The 22,792-nt window shown below is 44.7% G+C and overlaps 1 protein-coding gene across 1 annotated transcript in view; it reads right to left on the bottom strand.

The window, feature by feature from the left end:
• Positions 1-572: 572 nt before the first annotated feature.
• PODXL2 (podocalyxin like 2) overlaps positions 573-22,792 on the bottom strand; it is a 34,324-nt gene continuing 12,104 nt past the window's right edge. The window contains exons 2-8 of the mRNA XM_027863986.1: positions 17,252-17,530; positions 9,587-10,398; positions 9,054-9,128; positions 6,841-6,997; positions 5,616-5,677; positions 3,112-3,291; positions 573-1,799 (exon numbers count right to left, since the gene is read on the bottom strand). Of these exons, the coding sequence (XP_027719787.1) occupies positions 1,587-1,799; positions 3,112-3,291; positions 5,616-5,677; positions 6,841-6,997; positions 9,054-9,128; positions 9,587-10,398; positions 17,252-17,530 (1,778 nt within the window). The 3' untranslated portion in view covers positions 573-1,586. The remainder of the gene's footprint in view (positions 1,800-3,111; positions 3,292-5,615; positions 5,678-6,840; positions 6,998-9,053; positions 9,129-9,586; positions 10,399-17,251; positions 17,531-22,792) is intronic.

The following is a 22,792-nucleotide window of genomic DNA, read 5'->3' as shown; positions in this document are numbered from 1 at the left end:
CGAGGCGCCCACCCCACCCTCTTTCCCCTGCCCCTGCCTCACAGATAGGTCCCCTCTAACGAATAAAGAAAATATATCCCGAGCCCACTGTCCCCCAACCCCAAACTAGGATCAGCTCAGGGGATGTGCAGCCCAGGGCGTTACGATGAATTCTGGCTCTCGTGGGCGGAGCCTTAGATGTTGGCAGCTGTGCACATCTTCTGATTGGCTTCTGGCTCTCTGACCGCTCCGCCTCCTCACGAGGCCCCGCCCCACACATGCACACAATCTCCTGGATGAGACTCTTCTGCCAAACCGCAGCTCTGGGCGCAATGGTCTCGCTATCCCTGTCTCTGGCCAAGGCCAGCTCTTGCCATCATGTTTAGCCACTTCCTTGGGCACAGGAATGCCCAGTGACCTAGCTGCCGAGGAGAAAAGGGACAGGAGGCACGTTTCTGCTCAGCATCCTTAATCCAGGGTCAGTTTAATCAGTTCCACGGTGCCCGCAGGAGAGCTGACTGGGAATAGGGAAAGGATATCATCTGCCCTTTCCTTCCCCCTCCCCCCCACCCCCCAAAATAAATAACAGCAGCTTCCACCTTCAGGCACCCTGCCTGGATCCCCAGGGGAACAGCATTCTCTGCCTGCCCTGAAGAGCTTAGAATGAATCACAGCTGCTACTGGGGCAGTATGCAGTGATTTTGGAGAAACCACCCATCAGCAAATTGCGGTTGATCAAGAGCACATGAGAAGTCAGCTTGGCAACAGCACAACAGATCGAGGGTGTCCAGAAGTGAAGCATTTTTTCTCTAACCCATGTTTGGGAAAACGGCCAGGCAAGATTTGTGGGCTGGTTCATAAACCTTGGTTGCATAGACCAAGGGAAGTAGCAGTGGCATCTGGGATACCTGGGGAGGGGGTGCTCCCAAAGGAGAAGGGGCAACCTCATTTGCTAGCTTTCCCATCCGGTCCACACCAGCAAAGGGGAAATGAGGGCTGTGAGAAGCAGAGAGTGGGCTGCATTGTCCTAATCCCTACCAGGCTTTGGGCCCACCCCTTCTGTGCTTTGGGGTTAGCCAAAGCAAGATGTGGGAAACGGAGGTGCAGGAAGGAGGTGGGGGAAGGGGTATAGTATATTCGGGTTTCCTGGTGGTGCTTTCTGGTGGAACAGAAAATGAAGGTTGACCTGGACTTTCTTTTCTCTTTGTCTCAGGTGCTCAAGCCTGACATTGTAGGTTCAGACCCAAGCTCTTGGAGATGGGCGGAGATCAAGTCATCAGCTCTCTGCTTGGGATGCTCAGGGCCAGCAGAGAGGCAGATGCCAGGCTGGGACGGAAGGGTGAAAGGTGATTTAGAGGAAGAGAAAGAGACATGACCTAGTGGTGGGCTTCGAGCAGAATAATACAGATTTGTCTCTAAAGCAGGACAGAATTGGGTACTTATCTCTCCGACATACCTAACCTGACCTGAACATGTTCCACTCACACCCCATCAACAATATCACTCTGGTTTGGTCCAGAGTGCTGGTCCAAAGTCCTGGGGTGGAAAGAAAGGAGTATGCCTGGTTGTGGTGGAGGGGAGGGAGGGGACTGGTCCCCCCACCCAATTCACAGGTGTGTGTCCTCCTCAAATCCATCAGAGTCCTCAGGGTGTCTCTTGCCGCCCATCAGCACAGTCCAGCCCCCAGGCCCATTGGCCGTGCTGCCCCCATTCAGACTTGGCTGCTTCTCCTGCATCTCTGACTGGCTGTCGCTGGCCACATCCAATGTGGGGTTGTCATGGCATCCATTCTCCACAAAGCGAAGTTCTTCTCCATGGGCCTGAGGATGAGATAAGAAAAACCAAAGCTGTTAGAAAGAGGATCAAGGAAAATTCTCCTCAGATGCCTCCAAAACTAAGAGGAGGCAAGAAGAATGAGCCATCCCAGGCCAGCCAGGAGAACAATGATGCCCCTTCTTTTTGAGGACCTGCATCTTTCTTGTCCTACAGCCCATGACTAGGAGTTAAGCTTCCCACCACCTCACTTATACCAGCCTCCCATTTGGATAGTGCTTTATAGTTTTTCAAAACACTTCCCATACACTCTCTGATTGGATCCTCACCACAGCTCTGTGAGGTAGGCATGGCAAGGGATATGGTGATTAGAATAGGCTCACTGGTAGGTGGCACTGCCTGGGACTGCCTGACCTACAACCAGGTCTTTGGACTCAACAGTACTCTTCAGACCTAGCACCACAACAGGAGTGGCCTCCATGTACCCTTCCTCCTGCCCCTTTTGGAAATCTTCTTGGAAGCTCGATCTCTTCCTAGGTCCCTTGGAATTACTCTTGGTTATAACCTGAACACTGCCCCCCCCCTTTCCCATTTCTTATTCTCCTGCCTGGATCGATCAGAAACCTGTTCCCTTTCTGAACAAACTAGCCCTCTCCGTGTTCAGTAGCTTCTCAGGATGCAGTTCTTTCCCTGGTAAGCTTCATCTCCAGCTCACTACACTCCATCATGGGAGGGACACAGGAACTCGGGTACCCATTCTTCTCCCCTCCTCACTCTTACCTCAGAGAAGTCAGAGATAAAAGATCAATCACATGAACTGTCATGAGGTAGGAGATGAGAATGTCCAGCCATGAGAAAAAGCCAGTTCATGATGTCACCCCTGCCTGAAATGCCCTCCTCTCTACCAATTCAAATCCTACCAGTCCTTTAACCCCTCTCCTCCATGAAGTTCTCGTGACTCCTGCTATGGAGGTCCAGAGGATTTCACCGTGACATCTCCTTCTCTTGACTCCCCAGAGTACTTAGTGTCTGTACCATCTGTGTGCCTCTCAATTACATACCGCTGTGTACTGCTTCTCAGCCTAGCCTCTTCTACTACACTGTAAGCTCTTTGAGGGGGCAGACCATGAACCTTGTTCATCTTTGGCTCCTCTCCAGCACTGGGCATTCCGCAGAGGTTCCACAAAGATCCGCTGAATTGAAGGGGATCACATCCTCCCTAGCCCCAGCCCATGACTGAGCAGCTCGCCCTTCAGCCCACTCCCCACTTCTCTGGCCATCGCCTGCCCCACTAGCTCGCCCGTCCCATTCCCAACTTGTCTTTGTGGTCTTTTGCCCATGATGGTTCTGGCCCCTTACCATGTTCTTGAGCTTGGGCAGGCGACGCTGCCAACAGTTGTAGATGAGCCCTAGCACGATAATGATGACGCAGATGGAGCCGATGACAACCAGCACAACAAAGAGCTTCCCATAGTCACTCCGGACCTGACTTGGCCGGGCCTGGCAGCTGGTGGTAGTGGAGTAATTCTGGATGCCAATCTAGAGTAGAGACAGGAGGACAAAAAAATGTGAGGGCATTCCCCCCTGAGGCACCAGAGGCACTTGCTTAGCCACTATGGGGAGGCTTTGAGAACCCCCAGAATAGCCTCCCAGCTACTCCTGTCCACTGCAGAAGTATGTCAGAGAGCAGAGGGAGGCTGGGAGGAGCAAGGATGCCCTCAAGCAAGAATCCTCAGGAAATAGCAGAGCAGGGTAGCAGATCCGGAGGGTGCCCACAGACCATCCCCTGAACAATACTCAGAAAAGGCGTCATTTAGTCTTTGCTTAAAGACCTCAGGGAAGGATAACTCACTGCCTCCTGGGGCAGCCCATTTCCTTTTGGACAGCACAAATTGATGGCAAATTTTTCCTAACATTTATACAACTTTAAGTGTCCCTTTACAACTTCTACCCATTGTTCCTAGTTCTGGGGCTAAAAAGAACAGTCTAAGGCCTTCTCTAAGAATCTTGGGATACTTGAAGACAGTTCTCAAGACCTCCCACTAAGTCTTCAGGCTAAGTATTCCCATTCCTTCAATCAATCCTCACGTGACAAGGTGATGGCCATGGCGTCTCATTCGTAGAGGCATCCAAAAGCTGAATAATGGGGACTCTGGAAATTCATACCAAGTAAGGGGAAGTGAACATTAAGAACTAGGCTCTATTAATAAACAGCCCCCCCCCCCCAAGCAAGAAGGAACTTATGCTCAGATCCAGTCCCAACTGAAGTTTCCTTTTCAATTCTCTCTTATTGGACTATATCACAGAGCTCCAGGGCTACCACCCCTTCTTTCTTTAAAAATCAATCAATTAATAAATCTGCTGGTGAAGCCAGTCCTTGCCTAGTCAGTTTGCAGACAGACAAGGTATTTGTATGTCCTTGGCAAAGATAGAAAATTGGGTTCCCTCCTATCAAAAGTTATACCATCATATGTAGTTATCCAATGGATGTTTTGAGCCTCACCATGACATGTACAACTTAACTTATCACAAAATAAATAGTAGGTACCATGGAGAGTGGAATATTTTGTAACAAAACATGAGCATTTACAAAAAGTAATATTTAGATGTGCCCCTTTTTTTTTCTGCTCTCAGGAGAATTGTATCCACCCTAGGTGGCCAATACTTTGTCTACCCGGAGCTCTCCCTCTCTCCAGAGTAGCCCAGTTCTCCCTCTCCTTCTCTGCCCACCAGTCCTCACCCTTTAGTCATGGGTCTAGACATGAACCTGGTCCTAAGCTCTCCTTTCTCTGAATTCAAATGAGCCAGTCCATAGGCATAGTACCACTCTCTTATCTCTGCCTGTTGAAGCCCTCTAAGGCCCTCTTCAGGTGCCACGTCCTCCAGGAAACCCACCCTGATCCTCATAACTGAAGGTCATTCCTCCCTCCTCAGATTTCCTAGAGCATCCTATCTAGACCTTCCTGTTGCCCTGATCATATTCTACCTCACACCCAATTTATTTGACCTCCTGTTGTTTTCCCCAGTAGGTTGTAAGCTCCTTGAGGGCATGTCTTCTTAAAAATCAATCCAACTGAGAAAGAATAGGATTAAAATACTAAGGAGCAAAATAACCTAAAATAAAATGGGGTAGAAAGGAAGTTCTTTCATTTCAATCTTCCATTGCCATTTTCTGGGTTTGGAAAATCTCCAGCTATATTCTTTGTAGAAAAATCCTTAGAGAAGTTTGGCTTGGGGCTCATTGAGAGGCAGTTCATTAGAGGAAGGGCCTGAGCTGGGAATGAAATGTTGGCTTTGTACTTGGAGACAGCACCTTCTCTACCCTTCCAGGAGCCAAGGCTGATTCTTAGCCAAACAGTGATGTCAACAAAGCCTTTCTTAGGTCCTCTTCACTCTCCTCCATTTCTCTAACAATCCCTAATCCTTCCTAGCCTTCAGGTGGGCTACCAAGGGTCTTCCCCCAAGTAGCTATTACCCCCTCAGATTTCTACTACACCCATCCCCTCAGGGTTATGTTCTCTACTGGGTAACAATGTATAGAGCAGTAAATTATTACTTAGGATATACTAATTCCTACTAATGTGTCTACTAGGAATGTGGAAATACCTCCTAGGCAACAGAGAGGCTTAAACTAGCTAAAATACTGGGCTCTTCCAGGAGGTTCTTTAAGAAGGGGCTGATAGTGGGAATTTCAGACAGTGGCAGACCAGTAAGGATATATTTTGGGGCTGACAGTCATTTATTCCCCCAAATCACAAATGTGTAGGCAGATACCTAATGTGTCTACCTGGTAAGGCCCTTGCCCACATGGCTATGTGATTTGAAGAAGGCCACCTTGCCCACCCATCCTCTAAGGCTCTTACCTCCACCAAGCTTCTCCGGATATCACCCAAAACTGAGAGGACATCTTTAGTTGGAACCACGCCTGAGGAGAAGGATAAAGGGTTGTCTCTATTGCCCCAGCTCCTGGGCCTCCCATCCATTTCTATCCTTGGCTTTCTCTCTAACCCCACTGAGTTCCCACTCTTTTTCATACATCCACACTCCTCACTCACACCTTTTTCACTCTACACACATCCTCCTTTCATTCCTCCTATAAACATGCCTCTCTCCTACTTAAATGCCTTTCTTTCCTCCTGTAGATTTCCCTAATTTCTACAGACTAAGTGGGGAACCTGGAGACTACTGCCAAGGCTGGGAGTAGTCCAGGGCAGAAATTCACCTGAGCTGTAGCTACAAGTGATGTCAGCACTTTTCAGTAACCTAGACAAAGCCTTGGTTGTCTCAGCCTGATTATGACTCTGGATTAGGGATTGGGGATTGGACCCATGACTATATTGATACAGGGAATTCTTGTATCCTCTGTACAATTGCAGATCAGCACCTTCTCTTTGACTTAAAGTCTTAGAGAGTGCCTACAGTACTTAAGGTTAAGTGACTTACCCAAGGTCACACAATGAGGATCTGTCAGAAATATCACTTGAATCCTGGTCTTTCTAGTTTTGAGACCAGCTTTCTGTTCATTATGGCAGGCTGCCTTTATAGATCTGAATGAACCTAATAATGTATCCTCTCCTCTTCTTCTCCAGTGCCCTAAAGCTGTTCTTATAAATTTTCCCTATAGCCTCAAGATCCCAGAACTCCCGCACTGAACCCTGAATATGTGATTGACAAATCTAATCAGTGACTTCTCTTCTACCTTCCCCAAAAGCCCTAAAATAAGAGAAAATGTAAAAACCCAAGGTTTTACATTTTTTATTTTGTAATTCATTCTGTGTGAAAACTCTCAAGGACCCTGGAAATGCTGAATTGGCCAAATTGTTGTTACTTTTACAAAGCACCATAATAAGATGCTAGCCCTCTGAATGAATTAGGCCTCCTGCTGTGTTCTGTGTCTAACAAAAGAAAAGAAGAGCAAAGGCCTAGCCCTTTTCTCTTCTGCCTGCCATAGGTTTTTCTTCCTCCTGTTCCCTGTCATCCTAAGCCTCTACTCTGTGCCCTCCTTCACACTGATTCTCTTCTGTCCCACCCACTACATGTGAGTGTTTCTTCTTCTAAGCCCTCCCACCTCTTGCTCTGGTCACTTACCCTGCTCTCCCACTAGGGTCATCAGCAAATGTTGCTCATTCTCACTGGGCTTGCTCAGGGAGATGTGCCAGTCCCCAGGACGACCATCCCCCTGTCGGGGCAGTACCTCTTCTACCAGGGCCAGGAGCCGAAGCCCTCTGTGTTGCCGGAACACCTCCTGCCAAAGAGATAAGATCTCCCTAAGAGCTAAGCTGAGCAAAGCCACCATGAGTGAGATGTTTTTTCCAAGACCTATCTCTCTCCAGTCCTTCCCCTTAGAAACTCTGCTCAATGGCTTTGCACCATGCAAACCTGTTCCATTTGCTCTAAAGAGGTGACCAGGCCAATAGCACAGTCTCCTCCCTAGCCCCATCCTTGTATTGTAGGGGAGGTACCACTATGAGCACAAACATCAGAGAAGCCTGGCAACAGGCTTTGATGTACTTCAAACTCATGGCAATAAGTTGTCTGTACTACTTGCTTGGGCCTTAATCATATAATGATGATGATCCTGGACTCCTTTATGGCAGGGAATGTCTTACTTATCATTGTACCACTAACAATATCCAGTAGAGCTCTAGACACAGTATGGGCTTGTAAAATGCTAGTTGAGTGAATAGCTGGATAGATGGATGAATGAATGAATGAATGAATGAACGAATGAATGAATGATGTCCAGCCCTGTTTAGAGACAAGTAACCTACATTCCCCCATAGGGAGTTACCATCCTCCAGTTCTACAGATGCTTTTATTTGGTCCTGTCACTCCCCTGGTCCCTCAGCTCCAGATCTTCTGTTTTACTCAGAAGGCCTTTCCCTTCCACTTAACACAGTCTCGGTATGTCTCCCTAATGGCCCCACTCCAGCCTCTCCTCCAGGGTAGCAGCCAGGTGAGGTGACAGTGCTCATCTCTATCTGTCTCCTGTGCCATGTGACTGGGTTGGGGGAGCCTGAAGACATGCATGACATTGAATTCAGATCCATCCCTTGGGGTTTCTCTGCCATTTCCCATCCCCTCCTTTCTCCTCTCTGGCCCATATTGCTGCTACTGTTGTCATGCCAACTCAAAGGCCACCAAGATGATTCACAGGCCTGACCATCCCCCCGGTTACCAAGGTAAAAGTTCAAGGCTCTTCCTGGCCTAATGGGAAGAGAGGGCTTGATTTTGAACTTAAGAAGGGAGAGGGACCCTTGCTTGGCAGACTTGAAGGCCCTCAGAAACAGTCAGACAACATCCACCCCAGATAGCTCCTACTACCTATTTTTTGTCACTCCAGTCCCCTAGAAAGATGACATTAGGAGAAAGAACAATGCCACCTAGCAGTCCCAGAGCCAACTAGATGATGGAATGAGAGCTGGGGAGAGATCAGGAACCATATTTCACCATCTAGCTTGGGCCCTCTTCTCCACTCAGGTCCAGACTGCTTGGAGTGTTCCCTCTGCAGACCATGTGGGAAGAACTGACACCCTCCTAGAGTGAATTCGCTTCATGGAAACCTCCTAGGACTTAGAGGCAAGGCACAGACTCCCAAGTCAAGGTTGGTTGGCAGATTTGGGATCAGGGATTAGGCAAGCAAAGGGTGGAGTTGTAAAAGCACTGCCACTCTCCTCTCCCCAAAGTCCCCACCAAAATGGAAAGTCCTCAGAAGCATATTTTCTGGAGCCCCATCCCCCAGTGGCATTATCTTCTTTATGCCTGGCCCACAGAGTGCTCACCCCCTCTGACCGTCCAGTATTTGGGCACTGATTTGCCCAACATCAACCCAATGTGGGCTCCATCTTCATGGCCACTCCCACTCTCCCAAAGGCAACCACTTAGAACAGGAGTAACCAACCCTTGGCTCTGAGGGTGCCTGTGGCTGTTTAGAGCTCCAAGTGTGCCCCTTAAAGTGAGGAGAAGGAAGGAAAACAAATGCCATTACAAATTACTTTGTATTTTCAAATGCCATAAAAAGATCATTAAAAATAACAACTAAATTTCGTATGCAAATGAATAAATGGATGATGTAAACCTTTGTTAGTTCTATTAAGCATAATGAATGAATAACATTTTACAAAATAATGTATGAGAACTTTTTATCCATGATATTGGTGAATATCCATAACCTGCCTCTTGCTGCCTTCTCTTGATCCCCAGCCAAATCTCCCACCTGCTATGAACCTCTGTTCTGCTCCCCCAAATCCTCTTGAGGTAAACCTTCTCTCCTAAGTCCCTACCCAAGACCCACCACTCACACAGTCTATGTTCTCTGTCATATTCAGGATGATGTAGTTCTTTCCCGCCAGGTTGCTCCAGTCTTTGCAGATAACCTGGACATTGAAAGGGAGAGAAGTGAGGAGGTAGGGAGTAGAGTGACAACTAGCCTGGATGCAAGTGGTATGCGTCATGTAGGATGCCATTGCTAATGGAGTAGAAGCCTGCCTTCCCCTCCCACCCCCCCCCACCCCCCCACCAAATCATCAGCAAGCCATGAGGATCTCCCTAGAGGGTCTCTCAGAGTTGAAATTCCACTCTCTTCCTGACCCACCCCGACCCCTGGGCTGTCACTTAACTGATTTAAAAGATTTACTCCTACAAAATCAAAAGCTTTAGCTCCCCTGTAAGAGACCCAGTGGAGTGGCCAGTCTTTATGAACATTATTTTTTGTGTTATAGTTATATTATATTTTGTGCATATTATGCATGGTTATTGAGAGTTCCTTTATGGAATGTTAGCACATGGTATCAGAATCTCACTATTTCCCAGTCAGTAAGTCCCTTCATGTTACCTGAGCTGGGTCCCAGGATGTTCTGGTGGGTACCCCAGGAGCCTTCCCATCCTCAGCTTGAAGAGGAAGGTCTTGTTGCTCTGTGGCAGCAGCAGAGGAAGTGAGTTCTATTCCATTGAGGTCCAGGGTGGGAGAGGCAGAGATCCTGGTCTGGGAAGGACCCCCAAATGGTACATTTCTTTGAGTAGGTGACAGTGAAGGGGCCTCATCCCCTTGCTTGACCACTGGTCCTTTTGTTACCACTGTAGCCTCCTCATCTCTTCCCCCACGGACTTCTAACTCTGTAGCATGCCCCATATCTTGTTCTAACACTCCCACAGTCCCCTCTGCCTCCTGCTTGGTAAAGTCTTGGCTGCCCAAGGCCACTGTAGCTGGGATGATGGGAAGTGGGGATAAGCTTGGCTCCACGCTGCTCCCCACTTCCACACCCTGGTCCGCAGGATCTTCATGTCTGTTTCTGGGAGCCCCTGCTGCTGAGCCAGGTGGGGTAGTGCTGGTAGAAAAGGGGCCAGGGAGCTGAGATTGGGGTGTCTCCTGGGACCCATTCACTGGAAGCAATCCCTCCTCCTGTTCCTTTTTTGGTTCCCTTTCTTCCTCCTCCTCTTCTTCCTCCTCCTCTTCCTCCTCCTCCTCCTCCTCCTCCTCCTCCTCCTCCTCCTCTTCCTCTTCATCCAAATCCTCAGGAGGATTATGCCAGGGTGGCTCAGCCAGATTCATCGTGGGCAGGGGAGAGGAGAGGCTTGGAGATTCTTGGTCCTGGCTCTTGTCTTCTCCTGGTGCTACTTTCTGTGGTGAGAGTGGAAAGGTGTAGTCTGAAGATAGAGATAAAAGGTTAGCTCATTCATTCATGATTTATTTATCAACCATAATGTGCTACAAAAGAAATGTAAAAAAACATTGTTGGTGAATGGAGAAAAGACCAGCCAGAGTGGAGGGATCATTTTAAGGAATAATAGATGCTATATTTGGCCACATTTTTGACAATCAGACTAAATCTGGACTTTATCTCATAGGTGGTGAGGAACAACTCAAGGTTTTATGCATTAAAAAAAAAAACAAACCTCATCAGTCTTGCAATGGTATGTATGATGGATTAGAAGATTAAAAGTGGGACACGTGGACACTGAGAAATTAGCAAGGAGGCCGCTGCAATAATAGTGATAAAGTGATGAGAATCTAACTAAAGTGGAAAAAGTAGGGATGGACCGAAAGTGATCAGTCTGGGAGCTATTTTGAAGGAATGCTCCATACATCTTAGTAATTGACTGAAGGTAGGGGACAAATGAGAGAAAAGAGTCAAAAGATGACTCCAAGATTCAGAGGCCAGGTGACTAGGAGACTGGTTGGGGCCCTAATGTAAAATGAATGTTATAAGGGAGTGCTGATTTAAGTTAGATTATGAACTCAATTTTTGAGACACGTTGTCCCAAAAGTCCCATGAGTTTGAGGTAACAGTATAACATTCAAGAGGAGATATCATGTAGACATTTGGAGATGGGTTTTCAATATCTCCAGTTTCTCAAGTTCCTTATCAGGATAAGCCTGGGCAAGGCTACTACATGTGTCCTGGGATCATTCCCAAGAGGCTGTTCCTCAAAACCAATTAGGAGGCAGGAAGTCTCAAAGGCCAGAGTGGTTGTTGCTAGAAGGAGGCTACCAAACTTGAAGTTCTAAGACTCAAGTCACTGAATCTTCCTGGGCTTCAATAACTTCATTTGTAAAATTGAGAGGTTAGAGTAGATGGCCTCTAAGATCCCTACTAGCTCCTGGTCAAGAATTTAGCATCCTGGACATACTAAACTGTCAGTTCCTGAGACAGGAGCCATGACAATACCCATTCTACATACCATTTCCTGAAACTGTAAAAAGCAATAATGATCAGCCCCAAACTTCTCAATCTATCCTTCTATTGGTTAAGAGTAAATACTTGGACCCGTATACACCAAAATATTTATAACAGCACTTTCTGTGACAGTAAAGGACTAGAACAAAGTAGATGCCCATCAGTTGGGGAATGGCTAAATAAGCGACAGTTCCTGAACGAACGTTCTATTACTGTGCCATAAGAAACAATGAATATAGAGAAACATGGAAAGACATACGAGAACTGGTGTAATTCGAAGTAAACAGTCAAGATGACAATATACATAATGACTACAACATTGTACATAAATGGAAAGAACAACCACAAAACAACTGAAAGTGAATGTTATGAAATTACCAAGCACATGACCCCCAAAAAAGATAGAAGAAGACATCTTCCCCAGACTACTTTGTAGAAGCAGAAGCTCCACAAAAAGAACATGGCATAGACTTTGCAATTTTTTCAATGTATTAATTGGTTTTGCTGTTTGTCTTTTCTTCCTCTTTTTCTTTTTCCTTTTTCTTAAAAAAAGTCTTTGTTATATGAGAAGTTTCTTGGGGGAAGGAGAAGGAATTCCAGTGAAAATTTAAGTGATGTAAAAACCAAAGCTATCAATAAAAATTACTTTTTAAAAGAGCAAAGCTCCAGAACTCTATCCAAAGTGCTCACAGTGACTGGCTAGGTAATTTTAAAGAAGTCCCTGTGGCCAAATGCCTGGCAAAAGCCAGAAAGCATTTTCTGATTCCCTGCGAATAAGGAACCAAGAGGAACAGGGACGGAGTCAGGGCCCACTACAGTTTCCAGTAGACATGTGCATATGTTAAGAGTCTGCATGCAGTTGGGAAGTCTACCTGTGATGGTTACTCTGTTTTTGGTTTAATACTATGTTGTAGCTGCAAGAGTATGTGTGTGTGTGTGAGTGTGTGTGTGTGTGTGTTTGTGTATACATGTGTTTGTGCATGTGTGTGTATATGTGTGTATGTTTATATGTGTGTATGAGTTTCTGTGAGCACACCCACTGGAAGGGAGATATTAGTCAGTCAATCAACAAGCATTTATTAGGTGCCTACTATGTGCCAGGCACCATGCTAAGTGCTGTGGATACAAAGAAAGGCATAAGCCTAATCCTTGCCCTTAAGGTACTCACATTCCCATGCAGGGAGACAACACACAAATAATATACACAAGATATGTGCTGTGTAAATGGAAAGTGATAGAACACGAGTGAGACTGGGAGGAAGAATGGGACAGTCCTCCCCCAAAAGGTAAGATCTGAGCTGAGTCTTAAAGGAAGCCAGTAGTATGTCAGGAGGTCCGTATGAGGAACAGCACATAGGCCAGTGCAGCTGCACCATAGCATGCGTTGAGGAGAGTAAAGTATAAGACAACTGGAGAGGGAGAAGGGCCAGGGAGAGTGGGGCTTTAAACACCAAACCAAGGTTTTTTGGGTTTTTTTTTTTTTTTTGGCTTCTAGAGGTCGACAGTCATTTCTTGAAAGAGCACAGGGAGTGGCCAAAAACTCCCAGGAAGAATAGAGTGGAGTTGAGAGCTCCTATACTATCATAATCTTCTGACAATGATCCCGGGTAATCTAGACCGTAGCTACCCTTTTATGGGCTAACTGGTTTATGGGGCCTAGCCTCTCTTGATTTACTCACATCATTTCACTCAAGATCCTTTGCTGACATCAAAGAACACCTGACTAGGGATCAGCAGACTTGAGTTCTAGTTCTGAACCTATCTTTAATTCACCCTGATTAAGTCACTACCTTGCTGGGCCTCAGTTTCCTTAGCCGTAAAATGTAAGGACTGGACTAGTGTATCTTATCTGTAGAGGGGTACAGAAGTCTGTAACTGAGTGGTCTCTTTCTCTAAGAAGCCTACGGGCCAGCCTGTCTGCTCACCTTCTTTCTTTGGCCTCTTAGAAGAATGGAAGCTTCTGGGATACAATTTCAGCCCCTTGAGGACAAGAAGTGTTTCTCCTTCTTGTGCATTTGTGTGCCCAAGGCCCAGGCTAGCACCTTCCACTGTGAAGGCACTTAACACATGCTGCCAACATTGAACAGACTTGAACTGGCAGAAGTGTTAACAACTCTATTGGCCCCTCTGGGGCTCCAGAGTCACTGGCACACAGTGGGAGGTGGGGCAAGGTGTACAAATGGTGATTGCCACAGGCATAGTGAGAGCTGTAAGGAAGAAGCACATTCCAGTGCCTAGAGAGGAAAGCACTCCTCCTTTATCCATGATGTTGGGGCCCTAAGGCAAAGCTCTGATCACTTCTAGTTATGGCTCTGAGTATCACTATGTACAGATTAGAAATGTGATGAGACTGGAAAAATAGAGTCTACAGAGAGAGATTAAAAAGTTCATTTATTCATTTATCTACTCAACCATTTATTTATTTAAACATTTAATATTTTAATTAAGTATTTTATTTTAAATTTAATTAAATCCAAATATTTAATCATTAATTCATTTAACCATTAAGTAATCTTCTCCCTGAACCCTACTTCTTTCCAGCTGCAAGGTGGAAGGAATTACGACTGGGTGAGACTGATATAAGGAGAGAGACATCCTACTTCTTCAGACTTACTACTTCCCACTATTCCCCAACATGGCCCTTTACTTGAGCCAACTCAGGCTTAAATTTATACAATTATAATGATAATGATCCAATTCAGTTCAAAACAACGTTAAGAGCCCACAATGTACAAATCATTGTAATGGCAATAATAATTTCACCCTAACAAGACTCTAAGTTTCCAAAGTTGACCTGAATCAAGTCAGGACTCTGTCTCTGAGAAGAGAGAAGCTAGAGGAGGTAGTGTTGATTTTCTACTCTGAGCTCGGGGACCTTGGAAGCAAAGACAACTGGGAATGTTTTTCTAAAGTATTGCTGAAAACTTAGGAAGGGCCTCTTGAGTTGAGCTATGAGAATGAAGACCTAAGAAAGAGATTACTGTCTGCCTAAGTAGCAGAACTGAGAGTAGAACCCAGCAGTTCCCACTCAGTGTCAGAGAAGAAATAATTAAAAGAACTAGAGATGTCTAGCCTGGAGAGGAGATGACTAGGATGGGAGGGAATTTAGAGCTGATTTCAAAGGAAATCATCTGAAAGAGACAACAGACAGACTTTAAAAACTATAGTTTCAGTTTTGTTCTTTTCAGACACATACAACTAGCTATAAATTCTCTTGAAGATATTTTAAAGAAAAGTTAAACATTGGCTTAGAATATAAAAATCTTGGGCAAGATCCCTTTTGAAAAAAAAATTTTTTTAAACTGTACTACAGAGGTCAAAAATCTTCCCAGGACTATTTTGAGTAGACCTTTTTTTTAGGTTCACCCAACCAAAAACAAGACAAAACCAGACAAGATGGAGCTCAGTCACTTTATCTACACAGTCTCATTTTTCTTATGCATAAGAAGATCCAGTTACATTAAGTGATCTATAAAGTCTCTTTCTATAAAGTCTCTTTTAGCTTTAACATTCTTAGTCTATGACTGATTTTGTGTAACTCCTGAAGGCAAACTAAGATTCATGAGTGGAGGTTACCAAGAGACAGATTTCAACTCAGTACAAGAGAGAAATTTCTAACGATTTGAAAAGATGTTACATCTCTAGCTTTAAAGCTAAAAGGGCCCTCCAAGGACATCTAGTTCAATTTCCTCATTTTACATATGATGAAACTGACACCCAGGGAAGCAGGGACTTCCTGTCCAAGGTCATGATGGTATTGTAAACATTAGAGGGAGGTTTGGAATCCAGGATCTGACTCCAAAGCCAGTGTTCTTTCCATGGTACCATGAATTAGAATTGGCCAACAATAATATAAACCACCCAGAAAGGTAATGAGCTACCTGTCACTGGAAGTATTATGATCACATGTCATGAAGCCATAGAGCAGATCCTTATATTGTGTGGGAGTTTATACTAGATGTTCCCTAAGGTCCTTTACAACTCTGAGATTTTATGCAATGCTCAGGAAAAGAGAATGAGTGACTCAGAGAGAAAGACATGCAGATGAATACAAGCCTTCAGACACACAGCTATTAGTGTGTTCGAGCATGCACATACATATATGTCCTCATATATATGTGTGTATTGTGCACACATATGAAATCTATTTAAGACACTGAGGAAAGAAAGGAAGAAAAGCTTATGAGGTAAGAGGGGAAAAGGAGGAGAAACAAAAAGTAGGAAGAGATAGGCATTGAGAACTTTGCATAATCTAAGATAAAAATCCATCCCATTAACTTCTCAGAAGTAGGTCCCTGGGGGATGGGGGGTGGGGAGGGAAACAGGAAGCACAGATTCAACACTAGATTTTCCTCTTCTGGGGGGTCTTCAGAGTGGGCCTTCCATCTCAAGCTTAATAATAGCTCATTTATACAGCCATTTTATAGCCCATAACTGGTGTTCCTTTGAGGCAAGTAGTGCAAGTATTATTATCTTCATTTTCCAGGTGTCAAAACTGGCACCCAGAGAGGGAGTAAGACCCAGTCCCAGGTTTAGTAAACAGTCAATCCAGGATGCAAACGCTAATATTCTGACTCAGGCTCAATACTCTTACCAAATTGCCACTCTAGAATTTCAATAGCCTGAAATCTATAAGGAGTTCTTGCTAACCAAGCACATTTGCACAGCTGCTAGAACAAAGCTGAAGAACAGTGTGCTGTGTAATTTTTAAATCATTCACATGAACTGCTAGGTGCTCCAGCTCACCTTCACCAGATCTCAGAGTGTCTCTGGGAGGAGGGATTACGGCAGGCCTAGGGAAGGTATCCTCCATGACCACAGATAGCTGAAAGACTACTGAGAGCTAGCCAATTATGAAGTCCTGGAACAAGGTGGACCCTGGAACACAACCCAAACCTGTCAACCCAGTGCAGAATAAAATCCTGTACCCAAACTTACCCCACTTAAAGTAAGTGATCACATGCCAATCAATCAATTTCATAGGCCTTAGACTAAGTGTAGAAAAGTCCTTCAAACTGTAGTGATACAAGACTCATATTTGGATAGGTTGAGGAAATTTGGCCATGACTCAGGGTCATCTATAAATTATCAAACTAGTTAGAACCACATTCATTCAAGAAGCTGGAGTATCTGTGGCTTTTCAGCACATCCTTGAAGAGCAATGGTAGAACTGGCAAGGGTATTAGCTTTAAAGGCAGAAGACCCAGGCTGAGGGAAGTCCCCAGATAAGATTGGCTCTTTCCCCAACTTTTCCTTCTGCTGTCTGTTTATCCACAAACATTTTAATATAAGCTACTGCTTTGTTACCCAGATGTTTCCAGAAAACTGAACTTTGTCAACCACCAAGAAGCCATAGGCTAGTTAGAGATGGATATAAATGTAAAGTTAGGCCAGAGGCCAACCTCTGCCTAAATGTTAGGAAATTTCCTAACTGGGGGTTTGGAGGAATTGTGAATGAACTTAGAACTTTTCATCCAAAATAAATTTCCTACAGTGAAAAAGGATAGAATAAAGTGAACCTTAGGAGCCATTATATTGGTCCCTTAGAATTAAAATGAGTTAGGTATTGTAATACAGTAATATATAAGCTTTCCTATGTTTGCCCCTGTCACCACCTGAGTCTCAAAGGTAGATGAACAGGTTCACCTTTAGTGTGGACATGGACAGGAAGGACCTTTAAATAACTCTGACAGTAAAAATTTGGTGTGGGGGATGGGAGAGTGTGGATAATAACCTAAGGGGAGTAAGTCATCTGCACTCTTGTCTGGAACCATGCCATACATGTAGCTAGCACTCAATCAGCATTGTTGGTAACAAGTTACCTTCGGTGGGTCCCAGGTCCAAGGTGGAATCATTAAGCTCTCCCTCATCTTCCCAGAAATACTGTGGCGGCTGAAGAATCCTAGACTCTTCATTCTCTTCACTGGTGAAGCCTGAACCAGGGCCTCCCAACCCAACTCCTGGCCCGATGGCCTCACTTGGCTCAACTGAATCTACTGACTCTAGTCCACTTGGCAGCAGGAGATCCAACAGAGAGGTAGAAGTGAGCCCTTCAGGGCCAGGCTCTTCAAGCCCTATCACGCACATACCCAAGGACATACCTGTGCAAACACAAAAAGAAAAGAGGCCATAGGAGTTTGGAAGGGACAGAAGAGAGGAATCTGGACCGAAAAATCACTCAAGAGCACAAACTTTATACAAGTTTATTAATACCCTTATCAATTTAGTCTGTAGTGAACAAAATTTGGGGAGGGAGGTGGAGTGAGGTATGGAATAGGTTCACATACATGTATATGGGGGATGAGTTGAGGAGAGGCAGCAGGATGGCACATTTCAGTTGCAGGAAGAGGCTGGGCCTCCTTTTTCTCTCTAGGCAGGGCTGGGGAGTTCCTGACAAATGGCTGTTCAGCTCTTTTGGGGAGGGAGAGGGGGAGAGCATTTAAGGCCTAGGAAATAGTGCTAGTGTGTGGGGGAGGGTAAGGAGAAAATTAGTATTGAATCCCAGACTAACTCCATCCACAGTCATGTCTCCCCAAGTCTTTCTACTGATCAAGGATGTGACTAAATTGGTTACTTTTTAAAACTTGCTCTGTATTTTGGCTGCATAGTATCCTGAATATTTTCTTTAAAAAGAATTGTGGTACAAACTGATGAGTGGTTCTGAGATTCACTTTGCATTTTATTCAATGTAATATACAAATTAGTAAGGCCCCCCAAATTGTTCGCTTTTTCATTCCTCTTCAGAATGGAACTGCAAGTGTGCTTGTCTGTTTTATTCCATAAGTACCTCTTCCACTATTTGCAATCTTATGTAGGGCCCCTCACCCCTCTGTTCCTCAGTGTCCTCCTCTGTAAAAGGTGATGGCTGAAGACTGACTAGGAAGCTGATTGAAGGTGATGCCATAAGGGATCCCACCGGGTCTTTTACAAGAGGATGAGCTGTTTTCTTGTCTCCAAGCTACCTGACTTTTCTTTCCTGGGTAGAGCTGGTGCAAGCCAGAAGCTGGCCCTTCCCTTGAGCTCTCAATGTCAGGAATTCCAATCTTTTGTGAAAATTGACAAGGTTGGTCTCCCTCCCTTTGTTTACCTGTGGGAGGATGGGTATTCATCTTTGTAAAGAGCATCATGTCTTACACTCTCCATCTATTGTCTGTGTGTGAAGTCTACGTACGGGTCTCTGGGCTTAAGAAGCAAAAAATAGCTACCAAGAAACCCCTCCTCCTTCCTTGTCTTCAACGCATGAGGGACCTTTCAATTAACTATAATCCCCAGGCCAAGAGACCCAAAGAGATGACATAGGGTGGATGTCCTTGAGGCTGACAGGTCAGATTCAGAGAGCAGAATGTTTTCCTTGTCTGAGGATCAGCAAGGGCCAACTCCATTAGAATAACATTGCCAAGGGGTAGCTAGGTGGCGTAGTGGAGAGAGCACTGGCCCTGGAATCAGGAGGACTTGAGTTCAAATTTGGCCTCAGACACACAACACTCACTAGCTGTGTGACCCTGGGCAAGTCACTTAACCCCATTGACTAGCCAAAAAAAAAAAGAAAAAGAATAACATGAAGAAGCTGCTGACACTGTCAATTCTGTTGGAGTGAGGGATTATATTGAATGATGATTACTTTTGTCAGCTCCCTGAATTCCTAAGGAAAACCCAGCACACTATGGGATTGACTTACCTGGACTACCTGAGTAGGCTCCATAGCTATGGGGGTTGTGTAGAGTGGGTAAAACTCTGTCTCCTGGGTCGCCATTGCCCTTGAAGCAAGGGTGATGAACATAACGTGGGGAATGTGGTACAGTAAAAAGGGTCCTGTATTTGGAGGCAGAGGACCTGGGTTCAAATCCCAGCTCTGCTCCTTACTGTGTGTCCCTAGCCAGACAAGTCATTTAATTTCTTTGGTGCTCTCTTTTGTTTTGTCTTCTCATCTTTAAACTCAGAAGCCTAGACTAAATGATCTCTAAGGTCCTCTTCCAGCTATAAATCTACGGTTCTATGATAAATCTGGCAAAAGTGAAGAGACACAGAGTCCAAAAGAGCCTATGAACCTATAGGAATGCTCTTAGGAAACAAGTCCCAGACTTGGGAACAATAAGAAAACTTCCAGCTTTACGGTATAACTTTTACAGTTTGAATTTTCCTAAGTAGAAAGACAAATGTAAGAGTTGCTAAAAAGGCAGCCTACTTCCCATTAGACCTATGCTGTCTCACATAACTCATAATAACAACAGAGAGTTCAGTTCTTTTGCTTCCCCATATTTAGGCCCTTGCTGCTCAGGGGCAGGTGGGTGGGCACATGTATGATTCTCTTTTATCCAAGAGGCCAGTACTGCCCATGAAAACCCCTATGCCCATTCTCTCTCTAGAATTCTGGATCCCCAAATTCTTGAATTTGTCAAGGCTGACATTACCCAGAGGCTCCTCTCTTCTGTTGCTAAGAGGCAAAATCATGCTGCCCAGGAAATCTCCACTTCATCCAGAAGGCTGGAGTCCAGGAACTCTTGACGTTTTTCCAGATAATTTGGTTTGGGAACTCCTGGTACTCAGATCACATGGTTCCCCTCTCCATAGCGGCTATCTCTTAGGCTGAGAGGCTATTCCACTTCCTCTATTTATACCTAGGCTGAGTCTAGCTACTTGAAGGTCAGGCATTCTTGGCTGCATAGATTTGAACATACATGCAACTCCCACATGCTTCTGTCTCAGAAACAGTTGTTACCTAATCCTGGTGAGGTTATATGCGTGCACCGACTATCCACCCACCACTATCCCTCGCCACTCCCCGGGATTCAGGTTCACTTTTATCCATATTGCTTTCTCAGCAACTCCCCAGAAAAGGCAAGCCTCCAATCAATCAACTAACATGCATTTATTAAGCATCTGCTATGTACCAGCCACCGTGCTAGACTCTAGGCGCACAAATACAAATAATAAAACAATCTCTACTCTCAGAGAGATTGCGCTTTAATGGAGGAAGGGAAGTGAAGACTCCAGTTTAAGTCTGAGCCAACCAACTTATCCCCAATCACTCCACATTGAGTTAGAATGAGTCAAATGACTGTCTCTGCCCTTCACAGAGAAAAATTATCAAAGTCCCAATGAGCACAAGTGTTTGTTGTTGTTGTTGTTCAGTTGTTTTTCAGTTGAGTCTGACTCTTCACGACTCCATTCAGTTTTCTTGGCAGAGATACTGGGGTGGTTTGCCATTTCCTTCTCCAGCTTATTTTACAGATGAGGACACTGAGGCAAGTAGAGGTAAGTGACTTGCTCAGGATCACACAGCTAGTATCTGAGGCCAGATTTGAACTCAGGTATTCCTGACTCCAGGCCCAATGCCCTACAGCAGGAATCAGAACTAGAATATGTCTTAGGAAGATTAGACTTTCTTCTAAAGGAACTGTTTACCCCACCAGCATACATTAAGTGCTTACTATGTCCCAGGCACTGTACTTAGTGCCGGAGATGCAAAGAAAAAGCAAGAACAGTCCCTGCCCTCAAATAACTTATTGCTGACCAACCTCCCACCATATCTTCTTTGATTAAGTCTATAATTCTAGCCTGTTGAGATCAGAAAATTACAGACTCTTAGAGACAAAAGGGACCTCACTAGCAATCTAGCCCATTTCATCCCTGTACTGGTAGCACAGTGTACAGTGGGGGCCTAAATTTGGTGTTACACAAATTTTTATTTTATTAAAAGAATCCTCCTTATGAAACACCCTACAAGTGGTCATCCAGCAGTCCATTATAGTTTTGGAAAACCTGAATTGGAAGGAAGTTTTTGGGGACATCAAGTCTCACTTTGCTCCTGGCTCTGTCGTCTGCAGCCAGCCCGACCAAATCTAGCCCTGCTTCCACATGTGTTCAGATACTTGAACACAGCTATCACGTTTTCAGACTTTTCTTCTCCAGGCTAACCATTATCAGTTCCTTTAACCTATCCTCACAGGGTATGGACTTGAGGCCCTCGCACAACCCAATTGCTCTCCTCTGGATGCTACCCAGTTTATTTTTAGGGTCTTCTATGACTGTCACCCAATGTGTTATCTATTCCTTCCAGCTTTGTGGCATCTGTCTTCATCTAAATCATTGATAAAAATGTCAACCAGTTCAAAGACAAAGACAGATCTCTGGAGTGCTGCACTGGAGACATTTTTCCAAGCTGTTATCAAGGCATTAATGACTATTTTTTAAGGATGGCCATTCAACAAGGTCTGAATCCATCTAAACTAAGATGACCTAGCCTACATCTCTCCATCTTGTGCATAAGGATAGCATGAGAGACTGTAGGATATTTTGCTGAAACATAGGCACACTGTATCTATAGCATTCTCCTGATCTGGTTACATTTTTAAAAAATAATAAATAAGCTAGTGTGACTTGACTCATCACTTAATGATCACAGCTTTCATTTATAAATGGATAATAACAAATTATCTTTTTTAATAATGGACTCAACGTACAACCTATGTCAAATTGCTTACTTTCCCAACGGAGGGGGGAGGAGAGGAAAGGAGAGGATTTGAAACTTAAATTTTGAAAATAAAAGTTAAAATTGTTTTTACACATAATTGGGGAAAAAGAAAATATTAAAAGTAAATGAAAAATAAATAAAAGTAACTTAAAAATACACCCTAGAACCTTGTTAAGAATTGAAGTTTACCAGATTAATTCACAGACTCTACTCTCTTCCTTTTTTTGAACAGTGGGACACGGGTCCTTATCCAGACCTGCATCACTTCTCTCCTTCTTTCCAATCTCTCAAAGATCACTGCCAGTAGCTCAGCGACCAGTTTAGTTGGTTTTTTCACTACCCTACAATGTAGTTCTTCCATACTCCTTGATGGCAAGTAGATTCTCTCCTTGCTATCTCCTCCCTTAAACTGGCTTTCAATTCCCTGTTAATCATTCTTGTTTCATCCTTGTTAGTCCCCAGATCACTCTCGTTGGCAGAAAACCAGAAACAAGCCACGTTGAGCAGTCGTCACTTCTCACCCTTGTTTGCTCTCACTGTCGCTTGAGCAGTGTAGTGGGCTGCCTTCTGTTCCTTGCTTTGTTTCCCCAGCATGACTTTTTTTTAAAGTGCACTTCTTGTCATTCTTTAGAGTCATCATCGATCTCATAATCAGATTAGGAATAGCAGTTTTCCTCACTGCTTTTTCCACTACTTGAAAGATAACCTGGGAAGGGCAGCTAGATAGATAGAGCACCAGCCCTGGATTCAGAAAGACCTGAGTTCAAATGTGACCTCAGACGCTTGACACTTACTAGCTGTGTGACCCTGAACCAATCACTTCACCCCATTGCCTCAAAAAATAAAAAATAAGAAAGAAAGAAAGAAAGAAAGAAAGATAACCTGGGGA

The sequence above is a fragment of the Vombatus ursinus genome, unplaced genomic scaffold (genome assembly GCF_900497805.2).
Source record: "Vombatus ursinus unplaced genomic scaffold, bare-nosed wombat genome assembly UNPS02014773.1, whole genome shotgun sequence".
In the NCBI taxonomy this organism is placed as follows: Eukaryota; Metazoa; Chordata; class Mammalia; order Diprotodontia; family Vombatidae; genus Vombatus; species Vombatus ursinus.
The sequence above is the reverse complement of the archived record's forward strand: the minus strand, read 5'-3'. Positions and strand labels throughout refer to the sequence as shown.